General features: G+C 36.1%; 1 protein-coding gene across 2 annotated transcripts; it reads left to right on the plus strand.

Moving 5' to 3' along the window:
• The first annotated feature begins 13154 nt into the window (after positions 1–13154).
• Positions 13155–19413, plus strand: LOC145814929 (E3 ubiquitin ligase BIG BROTHER-related-like). 2 transcript variants are annotated; one of them, XM_082911851.1, is made up of 7 exons: positions 13155–13700; positions 15131–15461; positions 15561–15616; positions 16819–16860; positions 16939–17060; positions 17130–17238; positions 19166–19413. In XM_082911851.1, the coding sequence occupies exons 1-7, from the start codon at positions 13479–13481 to the stop codon at positions 19211–19213; spliced, it is 930 nt and encodes a 309-aa protein (XP_082767977.1). In that variant the 5' UTR covers positions 13155–13478; the 3' UTR covers positions 19214–19413. The 2 variants fall into 2 exon arrangements, with proteins under 2 accessions (XP_082767977.1, XP_082767978.1); XM_082911852.1 differs by having other exon boundaries at positions 15576–15616.
• Positions 19414–20532: the final 1119 nt, after the last annotated feature.

Genomic DNA, 20532 nt, shown 5'->3' on the forward strand with positions numbered 1-20532 from the left:
TCACGCACCACATCTACCTCACTAATATCCTGCTTAGGGATTTCTACCAAGCATAGAAAACTCGCCATCATTGACTATTCTCCATCGCTAGAAGTGTGGGTAAGTCGTGGCATACCGGGAATATCTATATTTATAGTCCTTCTAGCATAATCTAGAGTCACAAAGTGTTTTCGCAGCCAATCCATACCCAAAATAATTGTAAACCCTTCAAATCCTAAAACAATTAGGTCTGCATACAAGACTCTACCCGCAAAATCAATCTCAAAATCTTTACATATCTCATAAAAAGTAACTGTCCCTCCTAAACGGGTCTTAACACAAATAGGTCTAGGTAAGGAGGTAGTTACAATATGTTCTCTTTCTACAAATTGTCTAGATATAAAAGAATGAGAGGCACCAGTATCAAAAAGTACTCTAGTGGGTTCTTGAAAAAGATTAAAAGTACCTTGCACTTTGTCAGTTCCTGACATCTCTACAAATGCCCTGGCTAGAGCTGCTTGACCCTGTTGCGCCTGTAACATTGCAATCCTTGATTACATGCCCCAATTGCTGACACCCAAAACACTTCATATTGATCGATTGAGGTGCTATTGGTCTGATAGGTGGAGGCCCCTCTAACAGAGGTATGGGAGGACGATAACCTAATTGTGGCACTTGCTGTTGTTGTCATTGATAACCCTGCAGGCGTAGACTACCCTCTCTCTAATAATAGTGCCCCTGGGGCTGGAAATTGCCCTGAGGCCTGAAATTACCCTGAGGTCTGAAATTTCCCTGACTACCTTGTTACTGTGGCCTTTGAAAATGTTGATCCCTATGCCTTTAATCATAGGATCGATATCTATTCCCATCCCACTGCTAGAAGTGACTCCCTCTAGAAGTCTCTCCGACCTTGGCCTTTCCTTCTTTAAACTGCTTCTCATTTTCCTCATACTTTAGTGTCAAGTCAAGAACTCTGTCAAATGGTTTAACATCAAAGGGAATAAGGGACTTAGACAGGTAATGATTCAATCCCTTAATAAACTTCTCATTCTTCTTCTCTTGCGTGTCGACCAAGTAAGGGGCATAACGAGACAACTCATTAAGCTTGGTGACATACTCGATCACTGTTCTACCTTCTTGAGTCAACTTCAAAAATTCATCACTTAGTTGAGACCGAATAGCAGCAGAAACAAACTTTCGGTCAAAATGAGTCTTGAAATTTGTCCAAGTCAAAGTCGTTAAATTTAGACCCTCATTCCACGAGTTCCACCAAAATAGGGCTACTCCCTCAAGTTGATATGTTGTTAACTCCTATTTTTGGACCTCGATGAGTTGCATACGACCAAATACCATCTCACATTTCTGAACCTAAGCGTCAGCTGCAATGGGTCCTCCATCTCCAGAGAATTTTTGACCTCTCAAAGAACCAAAATCTTTGTTTCTCTTCGCAAATGGATCTCCCTGCAGACCTTGATGATTGTTCTGCACAACCTGAAATAACTGAGCCATCATCTCCCCTACATTAACCTGGACCGTATTGGTTGCCTCGGTAGCAACCGTCGTTGCCGTTGCCGTTGTCACCGCGTTAGCAGTTGTTTCTTCTCCTATGCCATTGGGCTCAACACTTCTCAAATTATACCTTCCAGCCATCACCTTTAAGTTAAACACACATGAAGAATTCGTTCATAAATACTTAGAATAAATTCAACCACCAACCTAAACCAGTTAACCCATGTTTCCACAATCCAAGGATTACCTAAACTCTCACAAGTCTAGGGTAACCTAGAGCTCTGATACCAAACTTACACGGGGATATCGTCTCAAGTTTGACCCATACTCCCTGGATGGTTAGTATATACGTACGTGCGTAAATCAAAGCACTCGTCTACTCTTGAGAATGAGGCAACAATATACATATACAAAACATTTCACTTATGAGAACAAACATAACAATGCCAAACCTAAGGCATTTAAATAAATCTCATAATCCTCACTTTTTTTTTATATACTCTTTCTCACCAACACTCAAATAAAACAACAATCCATGGAGTCATGGTAGAATATAAGGAATTTATTTATGGGTTCTAAATTTATTTTAATTTTATATATCCATGAGTGTGATTACAACCATAAAATAAATCCATATAAAAACCCTAAACATAGCATACACAACTAATCAAAATATTTAAAATCAATCCATCATAAATAAATAAAAAAAAAAGAAAAACCTAAATCTTACATACACAACTAATCAAAACAATTAAAATCAATCAATCATCTAAAAATCCTAAACCTTACATACACAACTAATTAAAATAATTAAAATCGGTCAATCATCTACATGAAAATACAAAATCAATTCAACATCAAATAAATTAAATAAATAAATAAATAAAAACAACAAACTAAATATAAATCAAAGGACGTGGGTTTTGCACTCACAATATTTTTTTTGAAGATCAAAGAATTTTTTGAAGAACTAATGGAGCCACCAAAACAAAACCCTAATCTTTTTTTCTCCACCTTCTCCTCTTTTTTCTGCCATTCTCTTTCTCTCTCTCGAAATTGATCTCCTCATCTGGTTGTCTTCGATTAATCTCTCTCTCTTTCTTGGCTGCCACACCTCTTTTTTGTTTTGTTTTGCTGATAACCTAATTTTCATATATAACCCACTTTACTATTATATTTATATTTTATTATATAATACAACATAATTATAACATACATAAATATGATATATATATTTTATCAATATATAAAACACCCTTTTTTTATAAACAATATAAATATATCAATATTTGGATTAATTACCTATAATTAAGTAACACATTAAATTAATTAAATAACACATTAAATTAATTAAATATCACATTAAATTCTCATGTAGCCATGTAATTAATAAAGTCAAAAATAAAATAAAGTAATAATAATAAATAATGACTTACAAAAAAATCAGGGTCGCTACAGTGGACACTGGTGCTGCTCGCCACATCTGTGCCGACAAAAAGATGTTTACATCTTATTTTGTGAAAGACAACGGCGAACAACTTTTCATGGGCAACTCTTCGACTTCTAAAGTTGAAGGATAAGGAAAGATTATTCTAAAGATAACATCTGGAAAGGAACTCACTCTCAACAATGTGCTACATATGTTGGACATCAGCAAGAATCTAGTTTTCGGATCTCTGTTAAGTAAAAATGGGTTTAGGCTAGTGTTCGAGAGTGATAAATTTGTACTTACTAAAAATGGGATGTATGTAGGGAAATGTTACATGTCTGATGGCCTTTTCAAAATAAATATAATGACTGTTGTACTCTCTGTTATTAATAAAAATACATATTCTTCTTACTTGCTTGAGTCTTTAAATTTGTGACATGGTAGATTAGGACATGTTAATTATGGATTTTTGCATAGATTAATTAATATGGAATGTTTGCCTAAATTTGAAATTGATTCAAATTATAAATATGAAATTTATGTAGAGGCAAAATTAACCAAAACTCATTTTCATACAATTGAAATAAATACGGAACCACTTGAATTAATTCATAGTGACATTTGTGATTTTAAATCAATTTAAACTAGAGGTGGGAAAAAATATGTTGTCACTTTAATAGATGACTATACTAGATATAGTTATATTTATTTAATTTGAACCAAGGATGAAGCTTTGTAAACTTTTATTCAATATAAGAATGAAGTTGAAAATCAACTTGGTAAGAAAATTAAAAAACTAAGAAGCAATAGAGGTGGTGAATATGAATCACCTTTTGGTGAGTTTTGTAAAGAACATGGAATAATTCATCAAACCATCGCTCCTCACTCACCTCAGCAAAATAGAATTGCTGAAAAGAAAAATAAAACTTAAAAAAAAATGATGAATGCCATAATAATAAGTTCTGGATCTCCTCAGAGCTTGTGGGGGAAGCAATACTTTCTGCTAATTATATTCTTGATAAAGTACCCCGAAAGAAAGTGAATCAAACACATTATGAAATGTGCCATGGGAGAATACCATCCTACAAATACTTAAAAGTGTGGGGACGTTTGGTTAAAGTGGCTATTCCTAGTCTTAAAAAGATTAAGATAGGTCCTAAAACTATTGATTGCATATTTATTGGTTATGCAAAGAATAGTAGTGCATATCGGTTTTTGATTCATATGTCAGAACATTCTGAAATGCATGTAAATACTATTATTGAATCTCGGAATGTACCATTCTTTAAACATGTGTTTCCTAATAAAACTGGACTAAAAGATTTTATGATGTTATTATTAGTAATGATCACGAATAAGATCAGGAACAAAAGTAGGAGATAGATCAAAATGAGGAAAATGAACTTAGGCGTAGTAAACGTTCTAGAACCTTAGAATCTTTTAGTCCAGATTTTCTAACATTTTTGTTAGAAAATAAGCTTTTAACTTTTAAAGAAGCTATGTCCAGTTCTGAGGCTCCTTTATGAAAAGTGGCTGTAAATAGCAAAATTGAATTGATCTTGCAAAATCACACTTAGGAATTGGTAGATTTGCCACCAGGTTGTAAACCGCTTGGGTACAAGTAGATTTTCAAGAGAAAAATGAAAGCTGATGGATCAATTGACAAATACAAAACAAGACTTGTGGTTAAAGGATATAGACAAAAAGAAGGTATTGATTACTTTGACATATAATCATCAGTTACTAGAATAACATCCATTAGAATGTTAATTGCCATTGCGTCTTTAAACAATTTAGAAATTCATCAAATGGATGTGAAAACAGCTTTCTTAAATGGTGAGTTAAATGAAGAAATTTACATGGAACAATCAGAAGAATTTTTTGTTCTAGAAAAAGAAGAGAAAGTATGTAAATTGGTTAAATCATTATATGGTTTAAAACAAGCGCCAAAGCAATGACCTGAGAAATTTGACAAGGCAATGATGTCAAATGGATTTAAAATTAATAAATGTGACAAATAAGTTTATATTAAAAACATAAACAAAGGTTATGTTATAGCATGTCTTTATGTGGATGATATGCTCATCATAGGTAGTAATAATAACATGATTAGAGCTACCAAGAAAATGTTGAATAAACATTTTGACATAAAAGACATGGGGATTGCTAATGTAATTCTGGGTATGAAAATTACCAAAATATTAGAAGGATATGCTTTGTCACATTCACATTACATTGAGAAAATATTTGACAAATTCAGCAAAGATGATGATCATCTTGCTAGATCACCTGTGGATGTTAATTTGTTTCTTTCTAAGAATGTACAGGAAAGTATTTCTCAATTAGAGTATGCTAAATTATTAGAAGCTTAATGTACTTGATGAACTGCACTCATCCGGATATAGTTTATGTAGTAAGTAAATTAAGTAGATATACGAGTCATCCAAGAATAGAACACTGGAAAGTTATTATAAGGGTTCTAAGATATCTCTGATTTACTCGTAACATTGGGTTACATTATACTAGATATCCAACAATACTTGAAGGATACTATGATGCCAATAGATATCGGATACTAGAGACTCAAAATCCACCAATAGGTATGTCTTTACTCTAGGTGGTGTGGCTATATCTTGGAAATCTTCCAAACAGACTTGTATTGTTAGGTCTACTATGGAATCAGAGTTTATAGCTTTAGATAAAGCTGGATAAGAAGCAGAATAGCTTCGTCACTTCCTTGAAGATATTCCAATGTGGCCAAAACCGATGCCTGTTATATGCATACATTGTGATAGTCAATCAGCAATTGATAGAGCACAGAGTCATACGTATAACGGTAAGCCACGACACATTCATTGTCGACATAACACCATGAGATAACTACTTTATAATGAAATTATTTCCATTGAATATGTGAAGTCTTAAAACAACATAGCGGATCCACTAACCAAAGGGTTAGCAAGAGAGTTAGTTGAGAATTCATCGATGGGAATGAGACTTAAGCTTATTGTAGACACCCTATTTTTGACCGTCCTCAAGACTTGATTGTGCTTGCAGGTACATCCAGCCACTAGCTCAATTGCTCGTCGGGTATTCAACTTTCGCGGCGGAACGTCACAGGTTTGAGCTTTCTGAACCTTGTATCCTTTCTGCCCCATTCTTGGACCATGGCTTGGTCCTTTCAGAATGCTTTTCTTGGTGCACTGCCGACCATGGTCTGGCACTGCCGGCCATTGGTGAAGCCTGCCGACCATCAGTGAGCCATTGCCGGCCACCACTGATGGCCAGCAGAACCCCTGTCTCAACTGGTTTCACTCCAGATCTTTTGAGCTAGCTGGAATCCTTTCATCTCCCCTCCATACACATGGAGGGATGAAGCTCTTGCCAAGCTTCTTTCCCTCTATATAAGGAGAGGCCCTCTCCCCTTAGCAGAGGTTCAGCCATTTTAGAAGAGATATAGCTTTCTCTCTTTATATTTCTTACTTTCTCTCTATATTGTTGTTAGTTTTGTGTCTTTTTCTTGCACTTTTGCATTACAACACATAGAGACACACCACCACCTTTGGGCTGAATTTCTTAGGAGTGCTACTTGAGCTCTGAAAGTTGGTTTTTGGCTCCTGAGGTTGCTAGTTTCGAAGTTGGACTTCAAGGGTGAGCTTTTTCCCCATTTTAGCACTTTTTTGTATCTCATTTTGTCCATTCTTGCATATTGTTTTAGGCCTTGCTTTTAACTGAAAAAAGTCTTGTATTAAGTGCTTTTGGTAGTTGTTTAAGGTCTTTGTGCTGTTAAGGGTCTTCAACCCTCTTATTTGCCTTGTTTGGCCTTGTTTTGAGCCATACCTTAAGGCCTTTGAGCTAGCCTTGGTTTGGCTTTTTAACCACTGAAATCCAGTGGATTTTTAGTGGTAGGCATGTGGTTTTGAGGTCTTAAATCAGAGGGGGTGGCCCCCTCTTTTCTTGTTTTTGTTTGCTTGAGTTTTTGGCCTTCCAAAGGGCCATGCCTCTCTGTATTTTTGAGGCTTGGTTCAGGCCTTTTTTTGTGAATTTTAAGACCTTCCTTAAGTCTGTCCATGGTTGGTTTGGTTATATTTTGCATGCTTCTTACATGTGTAGTGTAATCCCATTTGTGGCTCATCAAAGTAGCATGTCTTTCTTGCATGTGTTGGCTCTATTTCAGTAGGTTTTTGGTGATGCTTTACCATCCCTTAGATCGGTTTTGGATTGGTTTTGTCACTCCATGCATGTATGATACATTTGTAGTGTAAATCTCATAAACTAACTTTATATGCTTCTTGCTTTAGCATGTCATCCTAGCTTATATTGAGTCCATTCCAGCATGTTTTTGGTGATGTTTTGCCATGACATAACTCTGTCCATAGTTGGTTTGGTCATCCTTTGCATGCTCCATACACTTGTAGAACAAATCTTGCTTCTTAGCTTTATGTGCATGATGTTTTGACTCATCATCCTAGCATATTTTGGCTTTGCTCCAGCATCATTTTATTCTTAGTTTGGGCTGTCCTAGGACTATTTTGGGCTTCCATAGCCATATCACTTATGTTTTCTATAGCTATAGTGTAAATGCTTTGACTAGCCTTGGGTTTCGAGGCCCCTACCATGCCATACATGTGATGTTTGCATGCTTTGCCATCATTTCAAATGTTATTTTAGTCCACGAAATGTGGTCATACACTTGCATTTGACATGCTTTGAATGCCTTGAAGAGTTTGTGCTTTATGCCTCAAGAATGAACTTTTGTGCATGCCACTAAGCCTAAGCCTTTGGCTCATCACATCAGTGCATTTTTGGTCTTGTTATACCATGATGTAACTCTGTTTCATGTTGTCCATGTCATGTCATGTTTGGTTTTAATAGGTGTAGTGTATTACCCCTTTTGTAGCCTTGCATGCTTCATGCCTTTTGGACTTGTGTTCTAGCTTGTGTTGGCTAGCTGTAAGCTTGTTTTTAGTCTTGTTTGGACCTGTCTTGGGACTGTTTTAGGTCCCCTTGGCCCTTCGGGGTTTGCTTTGTATGGCCATGGCTTAAGCCCATTTGCTAGTTTTTAGCTTATGAGCTTCATGCGTGCCATGCTTGTGTTTTGTGTGTGATTTGGCATCATTCCTAACATTATTTCAGAGCATGTAGTATTGTCATACTTCCATGCTTGTCACTCTTTAAGTGTGCTTGAGAGTTGTCCTCTTTATGCCTTAATTCTTGGGCCAATTGGCATGCATGCTTGTCTTGCATTTTGTGTCATCAATTCATCATTTTGGCCACTGATTTGGGCATGGCTGAGGTCTGCCCACTTTGGTTTAAGTCCATCTTTTGCATGTTGTCGCATGCTTGTTACCTTGTACGTTGTTGCATGCTTGGTTTATCGCATGTTTGCATGTCTAGGTTGCTTTGCATGGTGTATGCTTAGTTGTTGCATGTATTAGTATTGTGCATGCCATTAGCCTTGCTAGATTGTCCATATTGCATCGCGTTCTGTATGCCATCCTTGCATTGCATTGTTGTTTGGATTAAGTGTTAATCCGAGCACGAGAAATGAGGGACGTATCATACTTCAAGTGATGAAACGTGTCTCAATTCTCGGTCGCCGACGCTCCTGATCACACATGATAGAGTTTTAGGCTTTACGTGTTTATTTGTGCATTCATTTCATACTGATTTGCACAAGTTGGATTTTTGGCCATCATGCATCGGGATGCGTGATTAATGGTCATGGATCCGACTATGTCTCTCCCTTGATGTTTTGAGGTGATATGGAGTGACATAGTGCGTATATACCCTTGGGAGACCCTCAATTTTCTCTATTTTGTACTCTGTTGCAGCTTGGTGTCACAGCACATCAGTGGCCGGCAGTGACCTACAGATGGCCGACACCTCCTCATCCTTGGCTGGCAGTGTACTATCTTTGGCCGGCAGGTGGTCGGCAACATCTCTTCATGGCCGGCAGGCCACTGATGTATTCCCCAGACTGGTTTTGGTAAGTTCCAACAGTAAGGTCTCAAGGACACCCTGCAGGCAGAGTCTCTAAAGAGCAACCGGAGAGCTTACCGGGACGGGAACCGAGCATGCATGTTCACCTTCTTCAACTTGCCGAGGCAACATTGTTTAATTGCTTACTTGTTAGTTGGCATTTGGTTTTGTAATTTAATTAGTTAATTTGTTAATTAATTAAGTTTTGTAATAATTAGTTGTAGCTTGTTATTCATTCGATTATGTAATAATTAATTAGCTTGTTAGTTAGTTAATTAGTTGGTTTGTATTATTCATTTGGACCCTCCGTCGAGAGGGCGAATTTTGTAATAAGTGTGCGTGCGTATGTGCATGTCTTCTAACCCCACGTCTTTCTCCCTTTTACTTACCTACTTTTGATGGTTAGTTTAGGGTCATTTTCAATTAGCATACTTATGTTTGCATGTTTGCATCGTTCATCTATATTGCATGCACCGGGCTCGGCGTATCATACTAACTGCATTGTATTTCAATTCCAAGTTGAATACATGTATCAAATGTAGCACCTCACATGCCATATTAGAATAGCCGAGCCTATTTCTAGTTGTATTTTGCATGTGTTGCATCAGCCATCTTAACATGAACTAGGATAATGCATTGATTACTAACTAGTTTATGTTTTGGCTTGGAGTACTAGGTAAGCTTTTACGTTTTAGCATACTGCATGTGTGTTAATGTTGCCATGAAAGCATGCTTGCCATGAGGCTAACTGCTTAGTTGATATAAACTGCCTGAATACCTATGGGTGAAGGTTGAATTACTTGAATTGGAATGATTCATTGAAATCCGTGTTTTAGCCTACTTACGAGTAGTAAACTTCAAACCACTTCTAAACAAACGGATATGCAATGCTTTGTTCCAAATTAGGCGATCTAGTCTATACTTGTTTGCTGTGCATATCACATAGTAAGATTAGCTAATTAATCGGGATAAGAACACATATGTTTTCAAAAACAAAATATCATGTTTAGTACAGGCCGATCTTTGATCGGGCAAGCGGGGGTGCTCATAGATGACCTTCCCCAATCGTACCTAAGTTCCCAAGCCGAGACAACTTTGGTGATGATGGACACGTGGCCTTAGGCAACGAGTTAGGGTTTCCTAAATTCCCCCAAAATGAAATATTTAGGTGGTGACTCTGTATCTGGTAAAGCAGTCCATGTTTGACACTTCTTTTTTAAAAATCAGTTTTCCAAAACGATTTGCTGGATTTGGACTCTTTGGTGATTTATCAATCTCACATTGCACATTGTGAGATCAGATTAAGAACCGTAACAATTTGAGTCTAAACTGTAGAATGAGGCCCTCAGGGCGCGTCTGCACCTATTAAATAAGAGTTACCACAACGGTAACCCAATCTAGTTGATTGGACATCCCAAGATCTATGGTCAAAAGGACAACCGAGTTGTGTACAACTCATAAGGATTACTGATGAGTCAAACTTCTATCCATTTCTATAATGAAAAGTGATGTCTGCAGTGTTTTAACTTCTAATGATTCTTATATCTAGGAATACCTAGTGGAGTATGGCAGGATACTTTTCATAAGAATTACTTATATGTGTGTGAACTAGGCCGGTTCTATGAGATTTGTGAAGGGCTATAATTCTCTAAAACACTCATGAAAGACCAGGTTGTTCAGGGCCAAATAAACACAATAATGAGAACTAAACTGTGTCTGGTAATATACTGTGTGAGTTCTATTGTCTTGGTTTACACAAATGGTTGAATAGTGACATCATGTTCACTAGTTAGCTAATAAATCCGATAGTGTCTCACAAGGGAAGGTTCAAAACCAAAAGCTACCCATTCTTTGCAGAATATTCCTGATTTCTGTACTTTCTGTAATTAGATCATGTTGTTGCATTTTCTCTCCGTCAAATTCCATTTATGTGGGGGATTGTTGGAAATTATGGTTTTACGGTTTTTATAGGCTTATTTTGGGCCAACTTTGAGCCCAAATTTTAGTGGGGCCCATAGGTCTTTTGGGGTGGGTCCAAAGAGGTGATGTGTTTCTTGCCGTATGGCAAGTCACACAGTGCAAACGATTCGTCAAAACTATTTATGAGTAAATATAAAGTTGATGTCATTTTCGAGTTGGTGGAATGAGAAATTAAAGAGTCAAAAGTGGGTTTCTTTTAAATGGTTGTCCTGCATTGAAACTTTAAGAGAGCTTATGTGTGTGTATAAGCTTTAGGTGAACAAACTTGGTTTGGGCCCCAAGGGGCATCCCAAGTTTGTAGAAGGGAGGAGTTATGGACAAAGTAGGCTTTGGCTCAAACCACTACACACACGCACGCGTCGCCGTTCGTTTGACTAGTCGGTCGAGCCGAGCTGTGTCGGGTGCAGGCATGGGTTGTGGGTTGGGTCAATAATAATATTAATTTTTTGGACAAAAATTATTTGATTTTTTTCCAAAAATTCTTGTGGGAAAATTTATTTTTTCTGAACGAAATTAATTCAAATTTTGCGCCAAATTTGAATTCAAATTTCCTATCCAAACAGTGCCTCCACCAGTTCCATTTTCCAATAGATTTCAAACAGTTTTGAATTCTACACGTGTTCACTTTAAATTGTACCTGTTCGGCCTTTTTCAACAATCACCAATTTGCCTATAAATTAGACCCTTTTCCAATAGTTTATTCATTCTGAAAATTCATTTGTTGCCTTAAATTTTTGCTCTCTTACATATATTTTCTTCATATTAGTTTTTAGAGAAATTATGAGAGTATAGAACACAGGTTATAGGACGCCGTACAGATTGTTTGGAGTGCTATTATAATCTGTATAAGATCATTGTATCTTTGGAGATAGACGCCATTTATCTGTAAGTACCTGAGCAGGGCGAATCTATCTTAAGGATAGAATGTCACATACTTGACTTGATCATTTTTGTACTTATTCGTTTTGGTGAATAAATTATGTAAGTAATTTATTATTTATTTGATTTATTTCACATTATTATCTCATACATAGAAGATTGTTTCAACACAAAGTTGCATCGAGAAAAGAAGGTCCTGGAAGCGGCGGGAGATGGTAACAATGGTGTTAGGGACGACAAAAAAGAGATGTGACAGGAGTTGGAGAGAAAGGCACACAAAAGTAGGGGTGCAACTTGGGCGGGCTCAACCCGAGCAACCTGAGCCCAACCCGAATTTTTTTAGGGCTTGGACAAAATATTTTCAAATTCGGTACGGGTTTGGGCAAAAATTCAGAAGTCCGAATTAAATTTGGGCGGGCTTGGGCAAGGACGTCAAGCAACCCGAGCAACTCGAAACCCGAATTATACATATATAGATATATAAAAATATTAAATATATATATATATATATAAATTATTAGCCATTACATGATATTAAAATAATTTATATTATTAAATATATTGAATATATATTATATATATAAATAACATAAAATCTTACTTTTTTTCTTTTTATTTTCATTCATAAATTGTAAGGACTACTATAGTGGCATCTTTCATACATTATATAAATTATTTGTTTTGATGGTATTAATGATTTTCTATTTTTTTTAAAAAAAATTGTAAATAGAGTCAAATTTTAATAATTTAATAATGTAGCTGGGAAAAAAAACTGAAATTCATTTACAACTCGGGCAATTCGGGCAACTCGGGCAATTTGGGTTTAACTCGGGTCGGGTTTGGGCAGACAACCTCGGGTTACAATTTGGGCTTGGGCGGGCTTGGACAGGTCTCAGCACAACTTGGGTTGGGCTTGGACAACCTCCCAACCCGACCGAACCCGCCCGAGTTGCACCCCTACACAAAAAGCTATAGCAATAGTTCTTGATGATGGTGATTGTAAGAATACATATGGCGATGTTTTGCAGGGCAAGAAAAGAAAACAAAGAAATGAAAGGGGAGGCGAGGAGAGAGAGAAAGAGGGAGTATTTTATGGGAAATGAAATGGTGAAAATTAGTATACGATGATTATTAGCAAATCAAATAAGGCCATGTTTGATTCACAATAGTAATAGTGAGGTATTAATAATCCTATCAAATTAGTGTGGTATTAACTATCCCACCCCTACCCCATTACTAATTATCCTACAAATTTGTTGGATTAATTATCCATTGGATTAATAGTCCTAAACCAAATGTCAAAACAAACATAGGATGGTTGGGCCCACGGATTAATAATCCTAATCCCATACTTTAATCCTTCCAATCAAACATGCCCTAAGAGTATTATGGTAAGAGTATTATGGTACTATTTTTATAATAATAATAAATAAATAAAAAGAAGAAGAGAAAAAGAGAGGGAAATGGGCCGTCGGACATAGGGTCCAAGACAGATTTGAAAGGATCCCTTATCCCAGCCCAGCCCAGCCAGCAACCGCACCAATTGTTCTCTTCTCTCTCCAATCATCACTTCCGTCGGCGTCTCAGATTTCTGGAAGATCACCTTCGATTCATTCCAACCTCTCTCTTCCTTTTTACTCTTCTTTCGATCAATTCAGGATCAACAAAATCAAAATCAAAATCATCGCTTAATCCTCGTTTCTCTTCATTCGATTCATTAATGGAGAACTGTAAAGCGGATAGCAATGGAACCAAAACCACAGACTCATCCACCAACGAAAACCCTAACAACAATTCACCATCTCTAGTTCAAGAACAAGAACATGAAGGATCGAACTCCATTGTCAATCAATCTACCCAATCATCCTCCACCAGAACCCCCTTCACCAACCTCAGTCAGGTCGATGCCGATCTCGCCCTCGCTAGAACCTTACAAGAACAGGTATCAATTCAAATTCATATGTGTTTTGGGTTGCTTTTTGTTTCTTCTTCAGTCTTAAATTGGAGTTTTTTGATTTGCTTGCATTGTTCTCGTTTGTGTTTCAGTTTTAGGGCTTTTTAGTCTGTACCCTAGTTGTTGAATTGTACAAATGCTTGTGTGTAATTGTATTCGATTTCTGGGTATTCCTTAATTGTGTCAGGTTTTTGAAATTCCAATTTTAGTTCTAAAAAATCAAAAGTTGAAGAATCTGGCAAAGTGGTCGTAGTTTGGAAAAGCATTTATTTAACTGTTTTCTTTATAAAGGATCGCACGCCACGTTTCGTTGCTTGATATGGTTTTGGGATTAGGGGATAAGTAATAGTACCTAGGATTTGGACAGGGTTGGTTTTATTTGGCATATTGGGTGGTATTACCTTAAAAGCACTATCTTTGATTAGGATAAAATTATGGGCAGTGGTGGACAGGATTTATCCCCAGAGGGGGCCGAACTACGTGCATTTAAAATTGACAACAAAATTCCATTAAAAGAGAATTGTAGAAGTCGTTTTTCCACATTGCACAAAATAAAAAGAGAGGATTATATAAGTACTTTTTTCACATTGTCTCTACAAAAATTTACATTAAGCACAAAAACTAACTACAATAATCCCATTTATCAAGTAAGGAGTTTGAAAAGTTACTACAAACCAATGTTAAAAAAATGTTTTGTGAATAGAAAGTTCATACAAAAAGCACATCCAAAATGATTTGTCAATGATATTTTTGAAATTTTGAGATAAATGGTAGCTTTTTTGATTGGAAATGAAGAGATCACAAAAACGATATCATTCTAAATAAGATCAAAACTGTAGAAGATAAGTGGAGTTTTTATAAATTTTATAGCCCCCCTTGGGTCTGCCAGTGAGTATGGTATTAGAGTTGGAGTATTATTTATGATCGTTGGATTGAGGATGGGATCTTATCCTATGGTGGGGGATAAGTGGATAAGCAATATCATGGGACCAGTATTTATCAACAACAATAAAATAAAATAAATAAAAATAACATGGGAGTGGTATTACTTATCCCCCATTTTGGGATATGATATCACATTGGAGCTCATGTTTGGAGTAAAGGTGCGACAAAACGTTAGACAGGCCACGGGATATAAAACTTGGTCTCATAGTTGCAATGAACCTTTTTTTTTTTTTTGGGGGGGGGGGGGGGAGGTTGGTTCGGCTTGGAATTAGCTAACAGTGGGAAGTTGATAAAAGTATTACAAATAGATGAAAAAGTTTATAATTTTAATTATTAATTGTAATAAAGTTTAGCATTAATTAATTTGTAATTATTTTTCAGGTTCTACGCTGATCTGAAATTTTCCCTTTTTTTCCTTCCTCTTGTATTCCAGTTTACTGTTGGATTAACTTGGTTGATTGGTTGTTGAGCAGGAAAGAGCGTATATGATGCTAAGGATGAATGGTGATGGGAGTGACTACGGAAGTTGGGAAGCTGGAAGCTATGTTCATGAGGATGATGAAGATTTTGATGATCCTAGTGAAGATGAATATGATGATGAGGAGGAGGAAGATGAGGATGAGGATGAGGATGCATTTGATGTGCATGCTCATGCAGAAGCTGGAGAGGATAATGATTCAAGTGTTGGTGTTGAACTGGATCCAGCTTCGTTTCCTAATGACGAGGAGTATGCTAGAGCCCTACAAGATGCTGAAGAACGAGAAATGGCAGCTAGGTTGTTGGCTTTAGCTGGGATAAATGATCGTGAGTGTCAATTCAACTTGGTCCCTGTTATATCTCTTGATCATTAAGTCATTCTGCAATTGTGTTGAAAATTCTGTGACTGATGAAGCTTCTAATAAGTGTTGGTGATTGCAGGGGAAGCTGAGGATACGGACGATCATGGTGGCAACTCTCAGGTATCAATTTGTTTCTTTTGATAAGTAATAAGATTTCATGAAAAAGGCTTTGAGGCAATGCCACTTGTATACAAAAGGACACAAATATCCAAAAAGACAAAATGCCTCACTTCCTCGACCATCTCAGGTATTATTTGTTGTCTTTCAATCATTGTGCTATATGAACCAGTTCAGATATCTTTTCCACATATTGGGATTTTTTTTTGGGAGACCCTTTGATCCCTTAAAAGCTATGTTTGGTTGGAGGATTTGATGAGGGAAACGGAAAGGGAAAAGGGAACTAGAAAGAAAAGGAGAAAGAATTGATAGTTTTTGAAATCCAAGCTATGTTTGGTTGAGTTGGGAAATGGAGAAAGAAAAGAGCCCAAACGAACCCAAAAGACAAAAAGTGGTATTGCATTTCTCTCTCACTTTCTTTTCCCTTGTGTTTTCCATTATAACCAAACTAAAAGTGGGATTGCATTTCCTTTTCCCCTCCCATGTCTCTCATCAAATCCTCTTGCCAAACACAGCCTAAGGGATTGGGAAACTGTACTTCTATCTTGACTGTTCTTGTTCACTCTTTTAGACATTTATAACAAGTCTTGCAATACATGAGAAATGAGAATGATCCTTTCGATAGGAAAGCTTTATTATAAAAATAATTTTTTTTTTTTTTTTATGTATCTGCATGGAGCATGTAAAATCTAAGAACAGACTATCAAACAATTATTTCTTGCTGTCTAATTTTCTGGAAATTTAGGTTTAAAAATCTACCAGAAAATGCATAAAAAAGACACCAGTTGTCTAGTAGAGCAAGAAGGAATGCCCTTGAGTCCTTGACAAGGCGGCTTATGCATGTGGATACATGTTGAAGATACTTTATTTGCTTCTCAAGTTCTCACCATGTCACCATAGCATACTCTTTGATTTTACAGCCAATTGCTGATCGTTCCTCCACTTAATTTTATGTCCAGTATGAGTTCTTTGTGCTTGCATATATTTTGGGAAGCAATTGTTAGTGCTCATTTGTTTTTTTTCATTAGTTTTCATTATTATTATTTTTTTTGTAATGAAATAAGATTTTTAGTCTATGGCTATTAATCCTGTATATGAAATTTAGGTGATGTATGCGTTTGTATGCATATGATTACCAAAGTTGTTGCTTTTAAAGCTAATCTTAACTAGATCTTAATATCTCATGTGTCACTGGGTTCTTTCAGGATACATGGGAGGAGTTAGATCCGGATCAGCTATCATATGAGGTAAATTTGTCTATTGTATCTGACTTTTGGTTGAAGCATTATTATACTTTGCTAATGGAGTTTGGTTTGATATTTTAGGAGCTGCTTGCATTGGGGGAAGTAGTTGGAACTGAGAGCAGAGGGCTTTCTTCTGATACAATTGCCTCTTTACCTTCAATGAATTATAAGACGCAAAGCACTCAGGATGGAAACAATGATTCGTGAGTGCAGTTTTTAGATTATTATAATTGTTAAGGTTTGTGTGGATAACATTTGTCTTCATGTATCAGTTGCGTTATCTGCCGGTTGGACTACGAGGATGGTGACACCTTGACTGTACTTTCCTGCAAACACTTGTACCATTCTGAATGTATAAACAATTGGTTACGAATAAATAAGGTAAATGCATTGTTCTTTTTTAAATAATTTCCCATGCTATAATGCCCATGTAAATATTACCTATTATATTTGGGGGCTCTACTTAGTATTATTCGTGCGGCTTCTTCCTAACTTTCTGGCGTTGAGGAAGCTTTATTATACATGTGTGTTTACATATACATGCACATGTCATGTTTTTTAGAATGCATTGTTTCGTTTGGAGTTTTTATATTGCATAAATTTGATTTTTGATGTTATCTCTCGCTGTTTACATTCATTCTGGCCTACTGTACAAACTTTTTTTTATATGTAAATTCTGATGAGCTGATGTCCATCAATGTAGCAATAATTTCTTGAAATGTAAACCGCCCCCCACAAAAAAAAAAAAAAAAAAACAAAAAACAAAAAACAAAGAGAGAAAAAAATAGAGAAAAAGAAAATGAGTTCCAAAACAAAGGGTTCCCATTATCCTTGAAGATAAGGATCATCTTCTAAAGGTACATGGTTTTATGAGTTCAAAGAGACATGTGAATGATCTAGAAGATAGTTGTAGCTTGGGCTGAGTTTCCCATTAGAGCTCTTACCCTAGGGCCTTATTAGCTTTTCATTAATCTGAGCATAAACTGTGTTTGAGGGTTGAAACAGGTCCATATTTTGACATGATCTTAATTTGAGCTTGCATCATTATAAACTTGCTTCTTATGGGTGATATCTAAAGTTTTTCCTCCTCTTTGTGCATGGTTTGACATTGAATTTTTATTCCCATGGTGAAATCACTTATTCCTAGTCATTCTTTCTATTTCTTAATAGACTTCTTGACTCCTCTTCATGTAAAATTTAAGTGGAAGGTAATATATTACTTACAATTCATTCTAAAGAACGCCAATTACCAGTTGTCCTGAAGAATATCAGGATGCTTGATTTAGCTGACTTGTAAATCCACCCACAAAAGAGTGTCATTTTTTGTTGGATACTACGGTTGATTTTTTTTTTTTTTTTTTTTATAATAATGTTTTTTCCATTTAAACTTGGTAGGTTTGGATTTGTTATTTATAGGTGTTAAGGAGTTTGTGGATACTTGTACCGATCATTTTTAGGGCCTGTTTGGGAAACCTGGACTTTGGACTAGTTCAAATATTAAACACTTACTACTGGTTGGGTCATAAGAAAACAAAGTTCAATATGAACAGTTTTCTATTTATATAATGTTTGGTATTCGAATTCTGTTTAAACCTCTGTATGTCAATCTATCACTGTATTTTAATCTCTCTCTGAATTTGCATTGCTACATGCCTCACCTTCAATGACGCCAACACATGCTACCTAGTTTCTTTACCGCCACAGGTATTCTCATGAATGAAGAAATAATAGAAAATTTTGGAAGAGGAAACGATTGCAAAGGCATGATAGCTCCATCTCCTTCTTGCTAGTCATCACTCTATCAAAACACTAACCATTCAGTCCCTTTCTTTGTGGAAGAAGCAAGAACGTTTTATGATTTGAAGCATAAGGGGAAAAATAAATGAAATTTTTTTTTTAACTTTTTCTGAATCCCTGCCTATCTTTTGTTTTCATTAAGGACCTCTTATTTTTCTTCCCTTGGGAGTTGGGACTAATTCTGCAAATTAGAGATGACCACTTCGTGATGGATCTATTCTCCCCACTCCCTCAAACTGTAAAAGAAGAAGAAAAAAAGGATTAAAAAGGGATAAAAATCCCAATATCAGTTTTGAAAGGGAAGCATTATTTTAGATGAAATGTTGTGTATAGAGCGGAACTGAAACATTATTATCATTGTTATTATTTGCTTAACCAATAAGAACCTCTCCAAATTTTCGATGTATTATATGTACTGTTGTTTTCTCAAAGATAATAGAAACTAAAGATTGTTGATTAAAGTTTTTTGGGGCGAGATAGAGATGTGTAATGCTTGTTATGTGCTTTGTAGGTCTGCCCCGTTTGCTGCACCGAGGTGTCCGCATCTGGAAACAGCTAGTACAGAGTTGGACAGTCTCATTTAAGTTACAGATTTTCTTTACCAAATATCTAGGCAGACAACAGTGAAAGTTGATAAAACTTGTTTTTTTTAAGTATTGTACACTCCCCCAGTGGAGAGTAAAAGATTAGTAATGTGTCTGCCTTGTATCCATTGTTCTGCCTAAATGTAATTGACACCCTTCCATGTTTGCTGGTTTACATTTTCATTTCGTTCCTTTTTGGTTTCCAGTTGCTGTGAAAAGTGGTTAGTTTTTATTTGCAATTCTTTTCTTAGGCCAATGTTGTTTGGACACTGAGTTTGGCCGTGACCATGGTCAGCTGAGTGGTGTTATTCCTGGTAAGCAGGTCATTGATGGTCTGTATTTACGAGATTGATGCAGAAATAGAAGCCTTTCTCATGGACATGGGCTTGGTTTTGTTAATCCAAGGATTATAGACACCATTCAATCGATGATGACTGGAGTACCTGGTGTGTACTTCATTTTTCAGTCAGTTGTGGCGTTGTCTGGACTCGTAGAGATGCTAATAAAGCTTGACCATGTTTTAGTCTTTCACCAGCCCAATGCTAGTCTTTTTTCTTTTGGATGCTTTACTCACCTCACCCGGTATTCGATACCCCTTAACATGTATACTTGTATACTAATTCAGCGTATAGCCATCAGCACAACCTCTTCTCCGAACCCCAATATCAGCACAACCCCGACAAACTAACCATCCAAGGATTATCCCATTTCCACAACAATCTTAGTTGTCTCCACCGACGCCTTTGTTTCCTGATGTTCTGGGTACCATAAATCAAGGAATAGTTGAATACTTGAAGTATATTGCATGAATAAGGCCAGAAATTGGCATGTCATATAGTTTTGTTTTTGTTTTTCTGATTGTGTTGTTATTGTTGAATGTATACGTTTTTGTTTTTTGTATTTTTGGTTGTTTTTGGGTAAATTATACTCAGTGATATCTGTAATTTTCCTTGTGTCAATTTTTTGGTTGTATCAATTTTACCCTTCAATTTTTCATTGAAATTTTTTTGGATAAAATTATTGCAATTATAACTGACACAATTAATAAATACGCGGACTTTGAGTGTAATTTATTTCTTTCTTTTGGTGTTAATTTAGTCTATGTAGTTTTAATTGTATTAATTTTATATTTTATTTTTTCATTTATATAAAAAAAAAAAGTATACTTTATTTTTTCATGTTGTGTTAATTAATTTAATTGATAATATTTGTTAAGAAGTTGAATAGAAACAAGAATAGAACGGTTCATTTAAAAGGGAATAACAATTTCAAATTGGGAACCTTTAAATATATA

This window comes from Camellia sinensis, unplaced genomic scaffold (assembly GCF_055761805.1).
Source record: "Camellia sinensis isolate YWXY unplaced genomic scaffold, ASM5576180v1 Unanchor14, whole genome shotgun sequence".
Taxonomy (NCBI): Eukaryota; Viridiplantae; Streptophyta; class Magnoliopsida; order Ericales; family Theaceae; genus Camellia; species Camellia sinensis.

What these genes read in the sequence shown, in the direction of transcription:
- LOC145814929 (XM_082911851.1), top strand. Translation starts at nt 13,479, where the DNA reads ATGGAGAACTGTAAAGCGGATAGCAATGGAACCAAAACCACAGACTCA. An exon ending in TTTAGCTGGGATAAATGATC is followed by an intron (nt 15,462 to 15,560) that starts GTGAGTGTCAAT and finishes GCTTCTAATAAG; the next exon opens with TGTTGGTGATTGCAGGGGAA. An exon ending in ATCATGGTGGCAACTCTCAG is followed by an intron (nt 15,617 to 16,818) that starts GTATCAATTTGT and finishes GGGTTCTTTCAG; the next exon opens with GATACATGGGAGGAGTTAGA.